Source organism: Dromiciops gliroides, chromosome 1 (genome assembly GCF_019393635.1).
Source record: "Dromiciops gliroides isolate mDroGli1 chromosome 1, mDroGli1.pri, whole genome shotgun sequence".
NCBI lineage: Eukaryota > Metazoa > Chordata > Mammalia > Microbiotheria > Microbiotheriidae > Dromiciops > Dromiciops gliroides.
In genome coordinates this window covers 336,469,113-336,481,871 of record NC_057861.1, presented here as the reverse complement: position 1 = coordinate 336,481,871, position 12,759 = coordinate 336,469,113, and the positions used below count along the sequence as shown (strand labels likewise).

General features: G+C 38.5%; 1 protein-coding gene across 2 annotated transcripts in view; it reads left to right on the top strand.

The window, feature by feature from the left end:
* The window catches only part of SLC9A3 (solute carrier family 9 member A3), a 139,842-nt gene that overhangs the window by 92,884 nt on the left and 34,199 nt on the right, over nt 1-12,759 (top strand). For both annotated transcript variants that reach the window (XM_043979849.1, XM_043979850.1), the window contains exons 8-10: nt 6,783-6,872; nt 7,216-7,286; nt 8,635-8,764. In XM_043979849.1, coding sequence (XP_043835784.1) covers nt 6,783-6,872; nt 7,216-7,286; nt 8,635-8,764 — 291 coding nt within the window. The remainder of the gene's footprint in view (nt 1-6,782; nt 6,873-7,215; nt 7,287-8,634; nt 8,765-12,759) is intronic.

The window sequence follows — 12,759 nt, the reverse complement described above, 5'->3', positions numbered from 1 at the left end:
CCTGGATTCAGGAGTTCCTGAGTTCAAATCCGGCCTCAGACACTTAACACTTGCTAGCTGTGTGACCCTGGGCAAGTCACTTAACCCCATTGCCCTGTAAAAAAAAAAAGAAAAGAAATAGGTATGAGCAGAGGAAACAAAATTATCATTTGTTGCAAACAATATGATGATTTACTTAGAAGACCCTAAAGAGTCAACAAAGAATTAATTGAAGGAATTAATAAATTCATCAAAGTTGCAAGATGTAAAGTGAATCCACATAAATAATCAACATTTTTATATATTACTAACAAAAACTTTCTAGGAAAACCTAGAAAGTCCATTCAAAATAACAATAGAAGGGGGCAGCTAGGTGGCACTGTGGATAAGGACCAGCCCTGGATTCAGGAGAACCTGGGTTCAAATCTGGCCTCAGATACTTGACACTTACTAGCTGTGTGACCCTGGGCAAGTCACTTAACCCTCATTGCCCTGAAAAAAAATAATGCTAGAAGAAAAAATAATTATAGAAGGTATAAAATATTTAGGTCTTTATCTACCAAGAAACTCCTATGAACTATGTAATTCAACCATAAAACACCTGATGCAGAAATATAGACCTAAATAAAATTAGGGAAATATTAATTTTTCATGGATAGGTTGAACCAACATAATAAAAATGATAATACTACCTAAATTAGTTTATTTGTTCAGTACCTAACACAAAATTATTTTATAAACTAATATAAAAAATAGTGAAATTCAAAAAGAGAAACAAAAGGTCAGGAATCTCAAGAATTATCGTGAAAAAAAATAGTTGGGATGAAGTGGGCTTATCAGTACCAGATCTAAAACTATGTTATAAAGCAGAAAAAGTGTTTGATAAGCTCATTTGTTGTTGCTATTCAGTTGTTTCAGTTGTGTCTGATTCTTCAGGACCCCGTTTAGGGTTTTCTTAACAAAGATACTGGAGTGGTTTGCCATTTTCTTCTCTGGCTCATTTTATATGAGAGGAAACTAAGGCAAACAGTTAATTAACTCACCCATGGTCACACAGCTAATAAGTGTCTGAGGCCAGATTTTAACTCAGGAAGATAAGTCTTCTGACTTCAGATATGGAACTCTAACTACTAGGCCACCTAACTGCCCCTTTTTATAAACCTTGAGACACCAGCTATGGGGATAAGGACTCCCTATTTGCCAAAATCTGCTGAAAAAACTGGAAAGCAAATGAGCAGAAATTGGGTATGGACCAACATTTTATATTCCATGACGAGATAAACTCCAAAGGAATAAATGACCTGGACATAGAAAGTGATAAATAAATAGAAGATCAAGGAATAAGAAGACTAACTTCCTTTAAGATCATAGATAGGGAAAGAGTTTATGACTAAATAAGTGGTAGAGAAGATAAAATAGAAAATTTTGGTTATATAAAAGTAAAACATTTTGCAGAAGTGGATTGCAGTTAAAATTAGAAGGGAAACAGGAAACTTGGGAGAAAAATCTTTGAAGTGTTTCTCTGGAGTAAAGTGTCATATCCAAGACATATGAGGAATTGATTAAAATATATACGACTAAGCACCATTCTCCAAATGGTCAGAGAATATGAACAGGTAGTTTTTAAAGGAAGAAATCCAAGCTATCAATAGCCATATTAAAAAAAAACATTCTAAATCACTAATATCTGAATAAATTGTGGTATGTGAATGTAATGAAATATTATTATGCTGTAAGAAATTATGATAGAGAAATTTTCAGAGAATCCTGGGTAATAGGGAATGATAGAGTGAAGATAGTGGACCAGGAGACCAATTTATACAAGGACAGCAGCATTGTAAAGAAAAACAACTCTGAAAGACTTCAGAAATCTGATCAATGCAATGATCAAACCATGTGTCCAAAGGATTGATAATGAAGCATGTTACCCTACTTCCTGACAGAAGCAATGGACACAAAGTGCAGTACTGCATCAATACCTGGGATTACATGATATACCATGCACTTCTGTTCATAATGATCACTCATAATTTAAAAAATAAAAAAAAATACAGTTAATATACTCTGTGTTTGAAGTCAGGAAAAAATACAGCACATTTTAGAAAGATTTCCATGAATTTTAGGTTTTAAGCAATTTAAAGTGCCATCATTTAAAGGGTTAATTCTTAGTACCAGAAGGACTCCCTTGTTAAAGACTCTAGAAAGCTGAATTTCCATAGATTCAATACTCTTATGGATAATATTGTTTTGGTTACTACATTTTTTTCACATATCTCCCTAACTCGGTTTTAAGTATCTTGGAGAGAGTGCTGGGCCTGAAGTTAGGAAGACTCATCTTCCCAATTTCAAATTTGGCCTCAGACACTTACTACCTGTGGGACCCTGGACAAGTCAGTTAACCCTGTTTGCCTCAGTTTCCTCCTGTGTAAAATGAACTAGAAAAGGAAACAGCAAACCACAACAGTCTTTGCCAAGAAAACTCTAAATGAGGTCATGAGGAATCAGACAGATGAAAAAAAAAAAAGATTAGACGACAACAAATAATGATGAGCACCATTTTTTCTTCTATGATCAGAGAAGTGAATGTGGACAAGTAGTTAAATCATCTTTGATATGGGAAATTGAGGGTAGAGATGGTTTTCTTTTTTCCTACAGTGGTCTTGGGTTGGGATAGGGTATGGGAAGAGTGAGACAGTACAACCAAGAAACGAATACAACTTCCCCATACAGCCTAACAACTTCCTTTCACTGATAGTGGCATATCCACAGCAATGAGTCTCTACCCCATTTGGGTAGAAGCCAAGCCACCTCAGATGGCATGTAAGATGGAACAGAGGGAACATGATGCATACTTCCTAAATGTGAAGAGGAAAATCATAATCAATTAAAATGTTTTACATTTTATATTAAATGTCATTAATAAATATTACAAAATTAGTACTAGAAAAACATATTTATGATGGCATCAATGCACTGTTCCAGTATGGCTGTAGCTTGTGTTTATTGTTCCTTTCCCCGAGGAAAATAGAATGCTTTTCTTCGTGGGCCTGAACCCACGATTGAGAAGGGAATAAGAACTCCCTTTCTGGGGGAATTCTCTCTTCTTTTCTTTATGCTCTTTGTGTGTGGGAAGAAGTAATTTTCCAAATAACCTTGAAGTGAATTAAAAGAATCAATGACGTAAGAAAAGTGAGCAATTTATTACCTTCTGAGATCCAGGTCCAGTGAAAAATCTTTCTGTGACACAAAACCCTTGTAAACAAACAAGCAGGTCAGTGAGCATGCATATGTAAGATGCTGAGAGTTCTGATGGAACAGGTTTTATTGGTCCCCATTTCATGAAGAAAAGGTCTCAGTAAATTGAGTGGCAGCAAATTCCCATTGCAGTGCTTTCAAAACATTTTATCCCAGTACTAACCTGCAGCTCAAAATGCCCCTGAGGTACATCTGGAATGCAGAAAGTAGTCCTATTGTGGTTCTTGCTAAGGCTAATTTTGTGAGTGCTAAAAGACTACTGGGAGCAGGACTTCTTTTTATTCTAATGGGATGGACTTTCCCTAAATCAGAGACTTGAGTGATAGATGACAACCTCTCATGAGCAAAGTCCCTTGAGACAGATAATGTTGAATTCATATTAAAAGTTTCTCCCTGGGAGCCAAATTCTGCCAAATACTGGTCTACAGAAGTTTTTTCTGAATAAATGATTAAAAAGTAACCCAAAGGTAGAGATGACCATACTAGAGATGGCCTTTTCCTTGTTGGTAAGATATAACATTAAGCACACTCCAGACCTATGACCCTGTCATCCTGGTCTGTGTGACATAAATGGGTGCAGCCTATTCTAATGCAGGGGCTTGTTCAGTCATTTTTAGTCATATCCAGCTCTTCATGACCCCATTTGGAGTTTTCTTGGCAAAGATACTGTAGTGGTTTGCCGTTTTCTTCTCCAGCTCCTTTTAATTTAATTTAATTTTTTTTTTTTAGTGAGGCAATTGGGGTTAAGTGACTTGCCCAGGGTCACACAGCTAGAAAGTGTTAAGTGTCTGAGGCCGGATTTGAACTCAGAGACTCCTGACTCCAGGGCTGGTGCTCTATTCACTGTGCCACCTAGCTGCCCCTTCTAGCTCCATTTTTTTTTTTTTTGGTGAGGCAACTGGGGTTAAGTGACTTGCCCAGGGTCACACAGCTAGAAAGTGTTAAGTGTCTGAGGCCGAATTTGAACTCAGGTACTCCTGACTCCAGGGCCGGTGCTCTATCCACTGCGCCACCTAGCTGCCTCCCTTCAAGCTCCTTTCAAAGGTGAGGAATTGAGACAAACAGGGTCAAGTGACTTGCCCGGGGGTCACACAGCTAGTAAATGTCTAAGACCAGATTTGAACTCAGATCTGCCTCACTCCATGCCCGGTACTCTATCCACTTTGCCACCTAGCTGCTCCCAATACAAGGACTAGCAACGTCTTTATCCTTAGCTTCACAGCCAAAATGCATTAGTGCTATTGACAGGTCTGAGGCATATGGAGAAATAAAAAGGGAAAAGAACAACAGACAGGAGAAAGGAGTGAAGAGGACAGAGAAAGAAAGAAAGGAGATGGACAAGATGGGGAGGAATGAAGGTGTCCTAACTAGACAATCCAAAATTCCTACTCTCCTATTGTTCTGATCTGTAATCAGGGTCCCCCCTGACCCTACTATGAAAAAGGAGAACATATCTACCCTTATTTCTACTCTATATAACAATTTTCTTTTCTTTTCTTTTCTTTTTTTCCTTTTTTGGTGGGGCAATGAGGGTTAAATGACTTGCCCAGGCTCACACAGCTAGGAAGTGTCAAGTTCCTGAGGTCAAATTTGAACTCAGGTCCTCCTGAATCCAGGACTGGTGCTTTATCTACTGCACCACCTAGCTGTCCCTTAAGTCTTTTTTTAAAAAACAATTTTAAATATAAAGGACACCACAAATGTTTAACATTTTGATTTCCCTAAAAGGAAACTTTTTGAGGCTACATAAATTAAAATTTGTAGTGTAAGCACATTTCTTTCAGCCTCATTTCCTTTTTCTTTATGGACTAGAATAACATGAATTTGAGTCACTCAAGTGCTTATTCATACATACAGTCATCCCTTGATTATTCACACTAAGGGGACAAGCAAAGATGTGGGTAATACAGGATGACAGATAATCCCAAGGTCATTAATTTCTGGCTTCAGAATATCTTTCATTCTACTTAGATTAGAATATGCACTCCCCTAACGTCCTGGAGCTCTCTTCTGTTTCATCATAGCATGGTCATGACCATGAGGTCTGAAAGCTATGTGACCAAAGCATAAGCTTTGGAATATTCTTCCAAAGAGGTCCAACCTAGCCAACTTTAAGTAAGAAATGCTTAACACCAGGTTGGCTACAGAGTGCTAGATTCTTTGACCACAGTAACTCTCAAAGACCACCTGTTAAGTTATAGGCTATAAACTTCCACATTGGTGGATGAATTGCTCACACAGATGAGTTCAGAAAGCCTTGAAATGTTATTGACATATAAGATTTGACTGTGGGTGTAATTGATGTTCTAAAAATTAACTTCAAAAAAAGTAAGCTACTCTGAAAATCTGACTGAGAAAGAGATAAGACCCACTTCTTGCTCAACTCTTTGCTTCAACCCATTCCAGTTTTCTTCTCCCAGAAGAACTGAGGTGGTTAAGTATTTGGATTTCTACATGAAAGCAAAAACAGCAGTACTTGAGAAGTCAGAAAAATAAAAGGAATAGGTTAGGGATAAGTTAATGAGGTGGAGCCCCAGAGCATTGGTCCCTTGAAAGGAGAAATTGTTTCATTTTTGTCTCAGCTCAGCACAGCATCTTAAATAGAACTAAAACAATAAATTCTCATTGAGTTAAATAGTATTGACCATAGGCATCAGTAAAGATCATATTACAGAAACAGTTCCATATTCTGGTATTCCAGGGACCTTTCACATTTCCTTTTCATTCAGATCATATTCCCTTAATACATACCTCAAAATCTCTTCTCATTGTCTCAGAGGACCTAGGGTCAAATCCCCCTTCTGACATTAATTATGTGAGTAACCTTGAGCCAGGGACTTAAACTCCCTGGACCTCAGCTTCCTCTTTTATTTTTTTTCAGTGAGGCAATTGGGGTTAAGTGACTTGCCCAGGGTCACACAGCTAGTAAGTGTTAAGTGTCTGAGGCCGGATTTGAACTCAGGTCCTCCTGCCTCCAGGGCCGGTGCTCTATCCACTGCTCCACCTAGCTGCCCTGGACCACTTTCTATTGGAGGAATTTATGTTCTTGGTCATTTGGCAACTGCATCATATGATGAAACATACTAATGATGAGAGAGGGTCTTGCTGATTGATACATATTTTTGGTAAAGCTTTCTGACGGTTTTTGCCTGGTAACTTAATTCTAGTCGGATATCAGTACTGATATTGTAATGCCTGGGACCAGAGGCAGACTAGCTTAAAGCATTTGACAACTCATCATTGCTTAATTAAGCAGCAGAAGGCCTGATGGCCAATAGGCAGTAACCCAGATAACATCAAAAAACAACAAAGTTTGTTTTTTGTTTTGTTTTGGTTTTTTGGTGAGGCAGTTGGGGTTAAGTGACTTGCCCAGGGTCACACAGCTAGTAAGTGTTAAGTGTCTGAGGCCAGATTTGAAACAACGAAAGTTTTAAAACAGGGTGATTACTAAATTACAGCAGATCATTAAATTAGGATTCAGAGCCAAAGCGTGGGGAGACTGTTTACAGATAATTGAGGATTGACTGTAAGTTTTTCTGATCTTTCAGGGTCTGACCATCAAACCCCTGGTACAATGGCTGAAGGTGAAGAAGAGTGAGCACCGAGAACCGAAGCTCAATGAAAAGCTTCATGGCAGAGTAAGAACCCACAAGGGCAGTGAGACAGGAAGGAGGTGAATTGGCCCGATGAGCACCACCAGTGCCCACATTCACCCAGCCTTGTCCTTTGTGAGCCTGGCTTTGCTTTCATGTTGCCTTCTTGTGCTCCAGACCATGAGATAGAACCAAGGAAGCATTAGTTTCAGGACCTGTTAATTCCTGAAAGGGATATGATCCTTCTTAATCTTCTAAGAGGGACAAGGGATAAAGAAGGAGGTGTTGAAATGGGCACATGAGCAAGGAGGGACTAAAGCAAAAAAAGAGAACACAAAAAGAAATGCAGTTTCTGGGGGATATTAATGGAAATATCTTCATTTTCAAGGCTTTCGATCATATTCTCTCTGCCATTGAAGATATATCTGGACAAATAGGACACAATTACTTAAGAGACAAGTAAGTGGTTTTAATTCCTCTTCTATCTTTTTGTTTTGTTTTGTTTTGGGTTTTTGTGGGGCAATGAGGGTTAAGTGACTTGCCCAGGGTCACACAGCGAGTGTCGAGTGTCTGAGGCCAAATTCGAACTCAGGTCCTCCTGAATCCAAGACCAGTGCTTTATCTACTGCGCTACCTAGCTGCCCCCAATTCCTCTTAATGAAGTTGAGTAGTTAAGAAAACAATGCATCTATTTCTCTTGTATTCTCTTTGTTTTATTCATTTTACTGTTATAGTAACAATTTATTTTTTTACATGTTTGTTCATATCCTTAAATGTGCCTGTCTTTATGAAAACCTAATCATATGAAGGCCTTTTCAAATTAAGGAGGCCCATAGTTTTATTGGAGAATAATAGGTTTGAGAGTGATGTGCTGTTGACAGTCAACTTTATTTGTTGAGTGTCACTGCATACAATAAAAACATAGGGTTTTATTACAAAATTAACTTGTATTATAGAATATGAAAGAAATAGTGCATCTAGTTTGAGATGTATGGAATAATTTAGGGACACTTAGTAAGCAGCGTAAAGATGAGTATAATTTCAAATAGCATAAAAGTATACAGGTTCGGGGCAGCTAGATGGCACAGTGGTAAAGCACCGGCCCTGGATTCAGGAGTACCTGAGTTCAAGTCCGGCCTCAGACACTTGACACTTTTGTTTTGTTTTGTTTTGTTTTGTTTTGTTTTGTTTTGTTTAGTGAGGCAATTGGGGTTAAGTGACTTGCCCAGGGTCACACAGCTAGTAAGTGTTATGTGTCTGAGGCTGGATTTGAACTCAGGTACTCCTGACTCCAGAGCCAGTGCTCTATCCACTTCGCCACCTAGCTGCTCCCCACTTGACACTTAACTAGCTGTGTGACCCTGGGCAAGTCACCTAAGTGACTAAGGCTAACCCTCATTGCCCTGAAAAAAAAAAGTATACAGGTTCAAAGGGGGCTTTGAGTTTTAGAACCTTGGAGTTGAAAGGGACTGTCAAGTTCACCTTTATGGAGGCAGCATGGTGGACAGGGAGCTGCACTTGATCCTTGGAACCATAGACCTCGATGAACTGTGGGCTCAAGGGGTAAATTCCTTTCACTCGTCAGAGCCTGAGCTTTCTTCCCTGTAAATAGGAATGGTAGGATATTCTTCAGATTATGAGGATTGAATATGATGATGTATGTAAAGTGCTTTCAAACATAAAAGTGCCATCTAAATAGCTACTGTTTAGTCCAGTCCCCTCATTTTGCAGATAAAGAAACAGGCCTGAAGATGCTGAAGGTGTCATACCAACTCTTGCTGTCCAACATTTTTGTTTATATCTTTAGGTGGTCCAATTTCGATAGAAAAGTGCTAAGTAAATTACTGATGAGAAGATCAGCCCAAAAATCCAGAGACCGGATTCTGAATGTTTTCCACGAGCTCAACCTGAAGGATGCTATTAGCTATGTGGCTGAGGTATTTTCAAAAAGTATTTTGGACTATTCACCTTAATAACCCTTAAGTGTTGTCCTTAGGTGCAGAACAGTTTAAAAATTCTGTGTTAATGTTGTCTGATTATGTTCCTTGCTTGCAGTTTTACTGAGTGGCAGGCATTCTTTGGAATCACCAGGGTTTAGTGTTGTCTTTCCTGCTGTCTGACTCACAAGCCCCAGGTTCTGAATGTCTCGCCCTATTTCTATCAACAGGATCTCATTCCTAAGGCTGCCTCTCATTGCTTTGAGAGCCATCCCTCAAACAATGTTACCTAAGGAAGTCATAATTTCTACTCTCTCTCCATGTCTTTCTCCAAGAATTATGTCTTTCCAAAACACCTGTTGGTACAAAGATACCACAAGATCTTAGGAGACTAGTCAGACCTATGGTCTTTCCATTTCAGTTCTCTGTGGCACTGAAGGTTATGTCATAGAAAAGAATTTCAACATCTTTGATGTCAGCTTCAAAGGTTAATCATATACCTAGAATGGAAAAATAGAGAGTAGTTTAGAGAGCAGCTAGCCCAACCCACTCATTTTACATATAAATAAACTGAGGCCCAGAATATGTGTGCATATATATATATATATATATATATATATATATATACACATACATATATACAGTGTCATATTATATTATATTATTGTGATAATTAATCTAATATAATTAATATAAATTAATATATTTGAAATAATCCTACTTATACTATATACACAATACATATATATACATATATTACCTTATGTATTATATTATTGTCGCAACACATAATATATTGAAATATTAGTCTTATATAATTACATTTTTATGTTATATTCTTTATCATAGTTATATTGTAGCTTTAAATATATTTCATATTCTTATAGATAAGACTATCTAATATTATATTGATATGCTTCATATTATTAGAATAATATAATGTTATATATATGTGTGTGTGTGTGTATATATATATATATATATATATATATACAACCACACATACGCACACATATCTATTTGCACAAGTGGCACTTATTTGCAATTCATTCCCTTTTCGCTTCTGCCTAGCAACCTCTTCTTTCCTTCAAAACCTAATTCAGGTATAACTCAACATCAAGCCTTTCCTCATACCTTCCAGTTGCTAATGCTATATCCCCCAAATACTATATATCACATTTTATATATTTTGAATATTCATATATATACATATATACACATACATATATCCATACACATACATACATATACATATATACACACACACATATCCCTTCCTTGATACATGGTAAGCTTCTTGAGGTCATAAGCTGTCTTATTTTTGTCTTTTTATAGCCAATACATGTTTTGGGAACAGGAAATAAGCCCGCTCAGCTAGGTTGTAGAGATGTGTAAATCTCTTCACAATATACCTCCAGCCTATTTTTCTAGGCTTATGCTATTCTTCTCCCCAGTGCCTGTCATATAATTGGCTCTTAATAAATGCTTATTGGTTGGTTGGTTGATTGATTGACTAATAGAAATCAATACAAAATGTAAACAAAGGTGATCTAAGCTAATTTCAGGAATTGGGGCACCAGCAGGAAAGGCTTCACTTAGGCAATGGCACTTAAACTGAGCTTTTAGGGAAGCTAGGACCTGTTGAAGATGGAGATGAAACATGAATTCTAGGTATGAGGACAACCAAGGCACAGAGACAGGAAATGGAATGTCACGTACGAGAAACAGGAGATAGGTCAGTTCAGCTGAGGTACATAAAGAAAAGGAACATTGGATAAGCCTGGAGAAGTAGATTGCAAAGTGCTAGAGATCCAAAGACAAAAGCTTTAGCCATCAAGGAATTTATGTTCTTTTTGGATGGTTAGATCTGTGAATTACAGGAATATCAATTTGACCATAGGGTACAGAATGGTTTAGCAAGGGGAATGCTCTGCAGGGGAACCAGTAAGGAGGCATTTGTAGTAGGCAGATGAGAGGTATCAAGATAATACATGTGAAATCCCACTGGAGAGACTTGCCCAGGGTTTTGCCTATCTCCTTAAAAACCTTCTTACATATCACACCAGTGACAATAATAATTATTACTATTACTAGTCATAATAACAGCTAACATTTATATGGTATCCAATATGTGCCTCCTAGACCTCCTCTAAGCACTAAGTGCTTTACGATTATGATTTTATTTAGTCCTTACAACAACCATGGGCATTAAGTACTGTTATTGTCCCCATTTTACAGTTGATGAAACAGAGGCAAAAAGTCTGAAGCTGGATTTGAACCCTGGTCTTCCTGATTCCAGCTCCTTGGCCCTACCTACTGTGCCACTTAGGTGCCCCAACAAGATTCTGACATTGTTCTGCTTCTCTCAGCCACAGTGCAACATCATAAATCCTGCTCTGGGTAGCAGCATCTCAAGAGCCTTCTGAAATCTCCATTCAGTACTACCTCTGCCTGACCACAACTTCTTGCTTAATCTTCCAGTTTTCTTATTCTGCACACATCATGGGCCCTTTGTACTCACACTGGCTTCTATCCATGTTGCTGAGACTCACATCCTTTTCTGACTTCACCAGACTTAATTCCAATCTTTAATACAAGGATCAATTCTTTTCCTACAGTCACAGGTTTTTAGAGGTGAAAGAGACATTGGCTCTTCAATTTACAGTTGTAGAAACTGAGATGCAGGAAGATGAGGCAACTTGCCCTCAAACCTGTGTCTTCTGAGTCCTACTGCAAGGCTCTTGCCTCAATTTTGGTGTAGCCACCAGAGTCCCATCACTTTTGACACAAGTACAATGATATGACCAGGAAAGGACCGAGAAGATGTCAGGGACAAAGTGATGCCCAGGCATTGCTGCCCAGACCTTTTGTGAATGCTATGTCTAAGATATGTACCTTTCTGCATGGCCCAGTTCATAACATTTTCCCCAGGGACAACGTCAGTGCAGGGAACAAAAGCACTCATGTAGGGATAGCCATTCAGTTAACCAGATTCCCCAGCACTACATTTCTCAATCACAAAGAAGTCTCACATAGCTCTCTTGCTTTCTTTCTTCCCAAAACAAATAGCTCAGTCAACACAGTTTCATGCATCAATCTAATGCCAACCCAATAGCTAAGTGCTCCCATTGATTTTTTTTTCTCTCTCTTTCAACTGCTGCCCACAGGCTGTTTTACAGTGGGAGAAGAAGCTGATGTACTTGATAGAATGGTAGACTTTCCTGCTCCACAGATCAATCCGCCTCTCTGACTATAGTAATAGCTTCTCTCTTCACCACCTAAATTACCTCACCTCTGTGACTTTCTGCTCAGTCATTCATCATGCTCAGTTCTAGCCCTGGATCACTCACTGCCCACCTTCTCCACTTTTATACCTGGGCCACCATGTTTCAACAGAGAAAATTCAAAATCGTGAGAATTTGGCCATTAGAGGTTGTAGTCACAGTCAGTAAACATTGTTAAGTGCCAACTATGTGCCAGGCACGGTGCTAAGTGTAGATTGACATTTTACAGTTAGCAGCACTGTCCTTCGCCTCTTTATTACTCCAAGGATCACTAGGTATCTCAGTTATGTCAAATTGTCTCCCTTTCCATAAAATTCCCAATAGTGTTTCCCTCAACCATCATTTTTACTGCATGACCTTGCCTCCTACATTTCTGAAAAAAATTAGAGTCATCTGATAGGAAGTCTCACAGCATCCCAATCTTCATTTTAACATGTCCCTTTATATCTATCCTCTCTTTCCACCCTCATCTGAGAGAAAGAGGCGACCCTTCCTCATCTCTAAAACCAACCCTTCCACCTGTGCATCTGATGCCATCCCACCTCCTAAGAGACCTTACTGACTTTATAACCTTTCTCCATGGTATCTGTAAAATCAGAGCTCAATTCTGGGCCCTCTTATCTTCCATTTTCACTTTCTCAGTGATCTCATCAGCTCCCATAGCTTCAATTACCATCTCTATGTAGATAACTTCCAAAACAGCATCTTTAG